General features: G+C 30.5%; 1 protein-coding gene across 1 annotated transcript; it reads left to right on the forward strand.

Annotated features, from left to right (window-relative positions):
- Positions 1–1574: 1574 nt before the first annotated feature.
- Positions 1575–2963, forward strand: LOC11423075 (F-box/FBD/LRR-repeat protein At4g00160). The gene is made up of 3 exons (XM_024784992.1): positions 1575–2363; positions 2459–2584; positions 2670–2963. Exons 1-3 carry the CDS (start codon positions 1575–1577, stop codon positions 2961–2963), a joined length of 1209 nt encoding a protein of 402 aa, XP_024640760.1.
- Positions 2964–11849: the final 8886 nt, after the last annotated feature.

Below are 11849 nucleotides of genomic sequence, written 5' to 3' on the forward strand. Positions count from 1 at the left end.
CAAGATGGAGAAAGTGCTGATCATGGGATTAGGCTTTCACCGGTTATTTTCTTCGTGTATAAATAAGAGTTTCCCAGTAGAAAAATAGGTCGCAAATCATTTATAGAAATTCTACAACACTCAAACTACCGGTGCATAGGAAAACGAGTTATATATAATGTATGTAAATTGATTTATTGGACCACTTTACTCTTGTGCAATGCATTTTACCTTTCCTTTAAGTTTATGCGTTTAAACTTTTACCTTTATGCATGTCTTTTCAAACCCGTCGAGAGACAGTACCCTTTTTTAAAACTCTAAAACTCGTCTTGCTCTTTAAGTAACCTGAGTGCATTTCGTGGCCTTTTTCAAGTTGTTTTCCTCAAAACCTTTGCACAACATGTCCTGTGATTTCTAGTTCGGTCCCGCTTGTAATAATCAGAACTAGCCCGTAGTATGCCGAAAACACCGATAAACAAGATGATAAAAGGTTTTCGATATTAGAACCACATATACGATTTGAACTCACTTCAACATTAATATCAGTACCTTATGCTCGAAAAAAGAATTAGGTTTTGAAAGAAAATGGGCCCAAAGAAAATAGGGAAAATATATATATATATATATATATATATATATATATATATATATATATATATATATATATATATATATATATATATATATATATTTTTTTAACGTAAACTCGGTTGAGTTTATATCGAGTTTACACGAGTTTAACACGTGTTAAACTCGTCAAACATTCTGATTTTTACCAAAAAATGAGTTTACCTCTGAGTTAACGAGTTAACACTCGATTTGTGGAACACCGCTCCACAGTCCAATCTTTACGTTTTAGATTCTATTTTTTTTTTCTTTCGAATTTGTTGTATTTCAGATTTTAAAATTTGAGGTTATTTAACGAACTAAACTAGTTTTTTTTTTTTTTATTGAAAAAGTGATTTTTACGCGTAGTTGTATGCAAACAAATTAGGGGTTTGTTTGTTACGGATTAAAATAAAAATGATTTTGACATAAAATAATTTAGAGATTATTTTTTAGAGATTTTATGAAAAATCAGAATCAATTTTGCGTCTGTTTACCGTAATAAAAATCATTTTTTAAAAAATAATAAATTATAGTTTGTTTTATATAACTTTTTTAAGAAGAAAATAATATATATATATTTTTTTAAAATAATCACTTTTAAGAGTATTGCATCTGCTTGTTGCTTGTTACGACTTAAAAAAAATTAGAATCTATAACAAATCTAAAAACAACTTCAAATTGAAAGCAGATTCTCAAAAAAATATTTTTTTTTAGAGGAGAGAAGGAAAATATGATTCAAAAGATTGAAAAGTAACAAACATTTGTTAAATTATTGAATGGAAAAATCATTTTTTTCTTTCTAATAAGTAACAAACAAACCCTTTATAGAAAAGCACACGATTCTTAAAAATCAGTTGCATCAAAAAAAAAGAAAAGCACACGATATTTGAGTGTAAAACCAACCGTCCCCAGCATCCCTCTTCCTCGAATTTGAATACAACTGAAAACCGTTCTGCTTCTTTAGCTGCCTCTAACCTCTTTCAGCAATGGAGCCATGCGAGGATAGAATAAGCAATTTACCAGATGATATCCTGTGCCACATTCTATCTTTCAACCCTACCAAAAACGCTGTTACCACTTCCATTCTTTCCAAGAGGTGGACTCATCTATGGCGCTGTGTTCCTATCCTCGATTTCACGGATATCAAATTGAGAGACTGTGAATCCATTCTCCTATTCAATCAGTTCGTCGACTATTTTATGCTCTCGCGAGAAGCCACTGGTAATCATTCCATCGACAGTTTTATCGTGGACGTTGAATATGCTGCTAGTCGTAATCACGTCACATCTCTTAGCATTCCCAATCTCGCAAAATGGGTTAACCTTGTTGTTCAACGCAAAGTTAAGAATCTTCATCTCCTTCTCAATTTGCTCAATGATCCAATTCCCCCCGGTTTTCTACTCCCCAAATTGCCCAATACTATCTTTAGTTGTAAAACATTAGTAACCCTAAGGCTTAGTTGGTTCCATGTAAAGGGTTTTTCGTTTTCTTCAGTTGGATTTGGATTTCCATTGCTAAAAACCCTTCATTTGGACCGCGTTATGTTTGTTGATGAACGAGAGATTTTGTTGCTTCTTGATGGATGTCCCGTTCTTCAGGATTTCAAGTCAAGCGATGTATATACGAGCAATGTGGTAACCGAAGAAAGTATCAATCAAGTGTTTCATAACTTAAGCTTAAGCAAGTTGATTAGAGCAGATATTATTGACGTTAATTGTGATATTCCAATGAAAGCACTTTTTAATTCGGAGTTTCTAAGAATACAACTATGGGAGGTTCGTTTGATTGTTAATATGATATATGATTCATTTGTATTTTGTTTTAATGAATTTCCTACTGATTTTTTATTTTGTCTTTCTTCATAATTTAGGCATATACTCCGTATGATTTGCCTACCTTCAATAATTTGACTCACTTGGTGATCAACTATTATTTGGATATGTTTATAGAAGTGCTTCACCACTGCCCTAAACTTCAAATTCTTGAACTTTACCAGGTTTGTTAAGATTAAGAATTGTATTTAGTTTATTCTTTATTATAACTTTTATGTTTAATTTTGTTTTGTGAATAATTATTAACAGAAAACACAAGTTGATTGGGATGAGGAGAACACTGAAGGAGGAAAAGAACAAGAAAATTGGGTGGATCCAAAATCCACTCCACAATTTCTTTCATTATATCTTAGAACTTGCACTATTCGGGACTTCGCTTTTGTAGACCTACAACACGACCTTATGTTAGCAAGATATATTCTAAATAATGCAAGAGTTTTACAAACTATGACAATATGGAGTGACAAAGAACAACCTCAAATAGAAAAGGAACTATCCTTAATTCCAATGGCATCAAAAACTTGTCAACTTTCAGTTTATTGATAACATATAAGATATATGTAAGTAGTAGTTTTCTTTCATGTCCGTTGTTTCGTAAGTTTCTACCATAAAATTGTTGAATTTGATGGTTTGAGCTATGAATATCATAGACAATGTAATTACTACTTATGCAAAACTTTGATGGTCAATTTCAACACAGAGTTAATCAAATAAGAATATGTAAAATACTCTTCAATTTTGTTTGAGTCATTGTTGTATATTCTTTCTTTTTTGTGTGCATGTGTGTAGTTTAATTAAGAGGAAAATGAAGTTATGTATGGTTGTGCTTTACTTATAATGCTATCTGCTCCAACAGGTTTTGTATTTCATTTTGAATGATGCTTCTGGATATATAGTAGTTAGGTTCATGATTGGTTTGTCTTTAGCAACTTTTGTTTCTTGCCAATATCGGACGAGTAAGACGTTTAATAGGGAAGACTGTGGGACTTGTTAATGGGTCTGTTTATGGATGGGGTATTATGGATGTTGGGGATAATATTGAACTTGTTAATGAGATTGCAAATGCTGATTTTAGTGCTTTTTTTGTCATAAGATTCTTCCTCATCTTTTAGTTAAGCTGTAATTTTCTACTTCCCAATTAACTGCTTTTAGTAAGGAGAAATTTTGGCGAAATGGTAAAGTTGTTGTCTCGTGATTGAAAAGTCATAGGTTTAAGTCTTGGAAACAACCTCAAATGAAAATCAGGGTAATGCTGCGTATAATAATACATTAAATGATGGGACCTCTTCCCAAATTTTGCGTATGCGAGAGCTAGTGCACCAAACTGTTTTTTTAATTTATTTATTCTGGTTTTAGTATGATCTTTTTTGTAGCAAACTTAAGTGAAATAGATGTACTGGCTAGTTTAGGAAAAGGAGAAGTAGTTCTACTATGGAGGTGAAAGTGGGAGGTCATATCATACCTCAAGTTACACCGTTTAAATATTTTGGGTTCATAGTACAAAATGACATAGAAATAGTAGCATATGTAAATCATCATATTTAAGTTGGGTGGTTGAAATGGAGAAGAGACTCATGTGTTTTATGTGATAAGAAAATGCTGTTTAAGTTGAAAGGAAAATTCTACCGGACAACAGTCAAACTGGCAATGTTGTATGATACAAAGTGGTAGGCGGTTAAGAACCAACGTGAGAATCAAGTAAGCGTATCAGAGATGAGGATGTTGCGTTGGATGAGCGGTAAGACTAAATAGGATAAGATTAGGAATGACAACATGTAGAAAATATGATTAGGTGGTTTTAGCATGTAGAGAGAAAACCAGTAAATGATGTAGTATGAAGAGTAGATCAGATAGAGGAGAGTAAAGAAGAAGATGTAGAGGAAGACCTAGAAAAACTATTATAAAAGATATAGAGGTTAATGAGTTGGATCCAAATATGGTTCATGATCAAACTTTATGACGTAATTTCATTTGATTCACTAGCTGAGTCAATTTAATGGGATAATGCTTTGTTGTTGTTGTAGATGTGCTTGCTATTTTCTAAAACATATTCAGATGTTTGTGGCTTTGTCAAGTAGACTTTTTGTAGATTTTGGATACAAGGTGAAATTCAAAAGAAATTGAAAATCAAGGAAAAGAAGCACGGTGTATTCTCACCATTTGGATAATAATGTTGGAATCTGGATCATGAACACCCAGGTTGAATCATAGCTATTGTCAATGGCAATCTCTGTGATGTTTCTAAGTTGTAGTTTTTATTTGAATGTGTGAGGTGGGTTTTGTGAATGTTTTTAGTTTGAATCATAGCCATTATAGTAGACTTTTCTTAATTATCGATCTTTTTTTTTTTGGATACAAAAGAGGGTAAAGCCCATTCTTAATTACCAATCTTTACATTAACGTTACATTTCTGTTTTAGATATTAAACATGAGTGATGCTAAATGGTGCGAAAATATTTCGCACAAACCACGCGAAGCATCTGTTTTTATTATTCACCTAAGTATGTCTGCACAATTAAAAGCAAGTTACTTACAAATCCACACTTTATTATTTTTATTATTCTCCCAATAAATTATTATTAATATTATTATAAATAAACAAACGATCAATGGGTACTCCGTGTCTGTTTATTTGCTCGTTTTATTGTGTCGGCGCATGTAAATTTTGTACCTTTATATTGTAATAATCTATATTTATCTTTTTCAATGATACAATATAATAATTATTTGTAAAAAAAAAGACTTAATTACAATTTTGGTCCTTCTATTTTTATCTTTTTGAGGAATTGGTCCCTCTATTTTATAAAATTCGACAGTTTTGAAAAATAAAATTGTATCTTATACCTTAAAGATTATAGACTATTATTAATTATCACAACTTTCTCGCTACAATTTAATTGAAAAATAAAATTAATTAGATATATCAGTTTTATGTCATTTTATATTTATAAGATAGTTTAATCAGTACTTTATCAAACACTAGAAATTTAATCAACTGGTTTATCCGCTATTAATTATACACAAGCTTATCAACTATCCGCTATAAAGTCATCCGTTATAAGTTATGTTATCAAATATTCGTTATTTTTTGCGAAACAAATTTTTAAATTATTATTATTATTATTTAAAATAAAATTACTATATATGATTGTTTTTTATGGTGCGTACTTACTCAGTATTAGGGGAATAACAAAAATGTATGCTTCGTCCTTTCAAAATAAAAAAAAATAAAAAAATACATGCTTCGTGCAATATTTGCGAAAATGTTTTGCACCATCAAGTATTTTTCATTAAACATATATTAATGTGTAACCCAACAAAAAAACATATATTAATGTTGCACTTGGTTATAACTTACAAATTTGTTTATGTTATTTTATCATAGCTAAAGTGTTCACAATTTTTTTGGGATTAACCAGAAATGTTACTTAAGTATGAAGCAACGCATGATGCTTTTCTCAATTAGATTTCTATATGATTAATGTTCTAATTTATTCTTTTCGACTCATGACCGAATTGATGATTAAAGATGTTCTAATTTGATGCTTTTAGATTCATCTGTTTTTGGTTTTACTGATTTTTTTTTTTTTTTTAAGAAGATAAAATGGAATTATATAACCAAACAACTCTACTTCTCTCATATAAGAAGTGCTACGAAGAAGAAAGAGAAAAACTACCAACATGAAAGATTTTTTTTTTTTTGACAAAACTAACATCTGAAAGATAGCAACCGTTTAAATATACTTGCCACAAAGTTGTTATCATCTTTTTAGCCGTTTGTTCTTGGCAACACAGAAATGACATCTCCTTTATATACAATTGAACACATAAGAAAATCGTACAACCAGACACATGAACATTGGTGTATTAATTGTGAGAGAAATTTTTAAAATATATTTGAAAAGTTGCAATGGTTAAAAAGAGACCTTTTAGAGAAAAGGTGTAATGCTTGACAATTGAATCAATGTAACCATTCATGAACAAACTCTTTTAAAGGGTTATTTCTCTTCACCAAATGACATAAGTTTCTCTATAAATAGAGACACTTTGGAGACAGAAAATCACATTGGTGTGAGTCTAAATTCTGCCGAAAATTATACTAAATTATTCGTTCTCTTCTTTAGTGTACGAGAGAATTTGTCAGAACTTTATTTTGTAAGCTACCATTGCAGATACACTTGATGTGAACGTGCAAGTCACGTCAAGGATTCTATTGCATCCGGTTGGCATAACTGGTGGGGACGAATCGAACTTAAAGGTTAGTGTGGCCCACACACGCCATGAAATTTATGTGCACAATTCATTATGTTCATCTTCATCATCTTCTTGATGAAGTTATTACAGCAGACCCCAACATAGGTTCTGACATTAATATTATTTTCTTTCGTTTGTGGCTTCCTGGTTCTTTATTTTTCATATTTCATAAAAACTTGTGAAGGTCATATAAATCATAGATATATATTTATCATTTATCAACTTTTTTATTAATTGAGTAAAAAAAACATTTTATTAATTCTTTGATGCAAGAAAAAATTGAAAATCAAGGGAAAAGGGATATCTCCCCCTAATATTGAAAATCAAGGTTTAGGGGTTCGAACCCGGACACCAAAAAAAAAAAAAATGATATATGATAAAAGGTTAAATATTTGTTCAAAGAGATGAGTATAACTGTACAAACCGCTAGTCAGTTAAGTTAGTTATAAGACTTCACTTATAATATATATATATATATATATATATATATATATATATATATATATATATATATATATATTTTAAAGTGTTGTTAGTTTCATGCATCAACTTTCCCACCCCCTGCACAGGAAAAGAAACTTCATTTGGAGCTCTCTTCAAGTCACAAATGGAAGATTCATCACACAAACTTTCTGACCCTAATCAGAGAGAAATTGCTAAGGTTCCCTTTCTATACTTTTCAGTTTTCTTATTGAACGTGAAATTTCTTCAAATGTAGTATCTTGTTTCTTTCTCTTTCTCTTTTTCTTTGCATGTAATGTAATGGTGAAATTTATTCTCTTTCTCTCTTCTTGTTTTTTTTTTTTTTACTTAGGAAATAAAGCTTGATCCAAGATTGACATCATTTATTAAGAAAGATAATTCATTTCTCACACGTTGGAGTTGGGACCCCAATGCTTCCAAGAATGAGCTTGGTTCTACTTCTACCAAAGGAGAGAATCTTTCTTTTCCTCCTGAATCATATTTTAGTCATGAGGTACTTGTTTTTCCTTGTTTAATGTCCAGCTTTGTGGTTTCCTTCAAAACCCTTGGACTGTGGTTGCTATGTAATCCTTCTTGCCCTTTCTGGTCATGATTGTGTTTTGTACAATGCATGCATGTGATCAATTGTTAAAGGATGTTTTGGTATAGAATTATATAGTTTTTTTTTTTTTTTTTTTAAAACCAAATTAATGTAAACAAGAATTTAAGTTCTTTGATTGTTGTTTTCAGATTATTGATCGGAAGTGTCAGAACAACAATGCTCAAGATATAAAGTGCAGCCCATCTGCAAAGAAACGTCGAAACCGTAAAACTAAGTATGATTAGCTTGAAACTTCTTTCTTGTACTATATAATTAGGGTTATTTAAAGCTTGTGTTTTTATTATGAGTTTTTGTTGCATGTTTTTAGAATTATGTCTCTCAATGCTTTTTTGTTAATTTTATAACTTTGAATGAGGGAGATAAAAGTTAGAGATTATATGTATTAGACACAGCACAACTCTCACAAGGGCATGTGCTATAAGGTTTAATGTATACAAGTGAAATTAATTAGCACCACCTTCAATAGGAAAAGAGCAAACTTGGTACTCACTGGATTGAAAAGAAAAGAAAATCTGCAAAATCTATCTAGCTATACAACATTTATGAGTCTTTTTTGCATATTTTGTAATGTATCTGCAAAATCTTTGTAACTAAAAGATTTCATGAATTATAGTGATCTAATTAATGGTATTCAGTACAATAGCTTGACAGTACCTCCATGATATGAGAGTCTTTTGACAGTTGATAGTTTCGTGCAATTTTATACAATAGTTTCATAGTGTGTGTCATCGTGATTTTTTCAAACTCATTGTGATTCCAAAGCCATTTTCTATGGACTGCATAATTAAATTAGAAGTTAGCAGCAAAGAACATGTATATAGTTCTAAATTGGAGCTGCCAAGGTTACATCTGACATGTGAAGTGTATGGATTAGAATGGACTTAATTAAGTATGATTAACTTGAAATTTTTTCCTTTTACTTTATAATTAAGTAATAGTTTTGGAATTATGTATCTCACAATGCATTTTGTATCTCAGGAGGTATTTGACTGTGGCGTCGTTGGTACCTTTGTTCACCAAGGTGCAGGATCTACGCCCAGAGATGGAAAACATCAACATAACTCTCAAAGTAGTCAATGTGAAAAAAGTATCTAGTAAGGGTCATATGCCGGTGACAGAGTCTCTTGTAGGCGACGAAACTGGCATCATCATATTGCGAGCAGTCGGTGCTGATAAGATCAACAGAGTCAAAGAAGGATCAACAATTGTACTGCACAAGGCAAAGATAATCATGTACAGAGGTTCGATGAGACTTGGTGTTTGCAGAGCTGAAGACATCGAGGAAGCCCCGCCTGCTGCCTTCACAATCAAAGAAGACTGTAACTTGTCTCTCATCGAATATGAACGAATTCAAGTTCAATGTTAGTTATCGTTGCTAACTCTTTTTCCCTTAACTAGGTTTTATCCCATTGGATTTTCCTATTAAGGTTTTTAACGAGCAGTAGCTTTAAACTTTGTTTTGATCTAGTCGCAAAATTTTTATATAAAGTTATTATCAATCTTACTTTCTTTGTTTCTTTGTGATAGCATTAACATTCAAGTGGTTTCTTTCTTCCTATATACAATATACTGCCATCCATTCATTGGTCGCAAAGTGACAATAAAATAGATTTTAATTAAGGCTATAGTGTGATTACACAATATTATATTTTTGCATTCTTTATCAAATCTTGAGCATCTCAAGTTGAACTTATAAAAAAAAGCTTACGCAAATAGTAATGCTTTTTATGTTAGTTCATAAGATCTTACTAACGAAAATTGTATATTCATAAGTTATTTTTTTTATAAATTACCTTAACAAACTTATAAATAATACATGAGTCATGCTAACTGGTGTCCTAAAGGCACATCTCTCTCTAACCAAACTAGATCTCGTGCTCCCTCTTCTGCAATGGACATTCTGCAACAAAAAAAACCCCAAATTATTGATTCCCCACGATTCCCATCATGTATTCTCTCTCTAACCTTCAATCTGAATCACTTATTATTTGTGGAAATCTCTATCTCATGAGAAAGCTTGAATGTGTAGTTTTGTTTATTTCTGGGTTTTAATTATAGTTAGGAGTATAGAGATTGATGAAGATGGAGTTATGTTTTTTATTATTTATTATTATTTCTGGGTTTTTATTTTTGGAGTTTTCAATTTTTAAGTTTAGATTTTTTATTGTTAAGATGATGAATATGGAAGAGATAAAAACACTTTCTCTTCATCTGGAATACCCTCTCCTTCTTCTAGCGTTACAGAAACTTTCTTCAATTCTGGATTTGTTTCTTTAGAAAAAAACTACATATTTTTTTTTTCCAATTTAATGAAGGTTTAGTTTGAGAAATTAGGGTGTATGGGTATTTTAAGCGGTGGTTGTTGTGCTGTATTTACGACTCTTTGGATTGTTTTATGGTATGAAAGATTTGTTTGGTTTTGAAGTGTGAGAATGTACTTGAATAAGTTGCATAAATGAACTTGTAATATGAGTAGTTGTTAGTTGTGTTGAATCTGGGTAACTTTTATGAGTTATTGTTTGGCTTTGTTCTTTGTATAAATCCTCTATCTTTGGAAAGGTTGTTGTTGCTGCTAATTGGAATGAAGAAATTGTTGTTGTTGTTGTTGATGAAGATAGAAAAAGAAGGTTGTTCAATTTATTGTGTGCGCTTTTCAAATCTAACCCTTGATCACCAATCATAAATGATATGTGGCAAAAGTTAACCGTTTTTGTAGAAAAACTAACGGAGATAACAAACTTGATTGACGGAAGTAGAGATAAAGGACCAAATTGAAACATTTTATAATTAAATGACCATTTTAAAAAAAAGAATTAAGTTAAAGTACCATACATCAATTAAGCCAAAAAAAAAGTATCAATTTAGAGAACATAAATATGATAAAAGTATCATAAAATTTAAACTAAAACACACACATAGAGGGAGGGAGAGAGATATATATTATTGTTTTGAGGAAATATATAGATAGATAGAACTCTAAAATACAATAGGAAAACAGGATATAGATAAACATACACATTTATGTATTTCTTCTCTCTAATATATTATATTGTTTTGTTGAAATTTAACGTTTTTTTGAATTAAATTAACCGAAAGGACTAAACCGATACTTTAAATAAAATTAACGGATCTTAACGAATTTTTTATTACTTATGTGATCAAACCGGTACTTGAAATCAAGTTATGGGTATCAATTGAACATTTAAGCCTATAAATATAAGCAATACGTAGATATTTTATGAAGAAAATACATGTATTATAATCGCATGATACTAACAATATGTAATTGATTCAACTTGCATGATTTCAAAAGTAAAATGATTATTTGATTATTATAAATTAGTGGTAACCTATGAAATGTATAACCATTAATATTGTATTAGTTGAATGAATTTAATTATATTAAATGAAAAAAGTTTTTTTTCTTTTTTAAAAAAAGTATTATTATACAAATTGTTAGATCATTAACCTAACACAATAATTCCTTAAAAAAAAAAAAAAACCTAACACAATAATGAAAATACATTTTTTACGGAGCAACAATGAATCTTCGTAAAACATAAAGACACAACAACACTTAAAGAACATGATGTACATAAAATATTTGTGACAATAGGAGTTGCAAGAAACTAACATATAAATCAAATGAAAGCTAAAGTTCTTGCCATATGAATTAAACCGTCAAATAGGCTTCATCTCATGTCTAAAGATAAATCAAGAGATGAAAGTACTTGATCACAGTTAGACATCCAACAACTCGACAATTTAAATAATACAACTTTAACATCCACTTCCATGCTTATGAATCCCATCGTCCAATTCCCATTTACCAACTTTTAGTTCGACATTGATACCATGTTAAAAAAGTTTAGATCTCATTCCAAAGACCAATTAGAGATGAGAGTACTCAAACACATTTATATATCAAACATTCATATCTGAACAATGTGACTCCAATACATGTTGTGAAAGTGACTTAAAATTGGTGAAATTGAAGTTTGCTGAAGCTGTCAAAATCGGAGCACGATTTTGAAAAATTGGAGTACAATTTTTGGAGCAAAATTGACACTTTCCATTCGTAAAAAATCAGA

This window comes from Medicago truncatula, chromosome 5 (assembly GCF_003473485.1).
Source record: "Medicago truncatula cultivar Jemalong A17 chromosome 5, MtrunA17r5.0-ANR, whole genome shotgun sequence".
Taxonomy (NCBI): Eukaryota; Viridiplantae; Streptophyta; class Magnoliopsida; order Fabales; family Fabaceae; genus Medicago; species Medicago truncatula.

What these genes read in the sequence shown, in the direction of transcription:
- LOC11423075 (XM_024784992.1), top strand. Translation starts at nt 1,575, where the DNA reads ATGGAGCCATGCGAGGATAGAATAAGCAATTTACCAGATGATATCCTG. An exon ending in TAAGAATACAACTATGGGAG is followed by an intron (nt 2,364 to 2,458) that starts GTTCGTTTGATT and finishes TTCATAATTTAG; the next exon opens with GCATATACTCCGTATGATTT. An exon ending in AAATTCTTGAACTTTACCAG is followed by an intron (nt 2,585 to 2,669) that starts GTTTGTTAAGAT and finishes AATTATTAACAG; the next exon opens with AAAACACAAGTTGATTGGGA.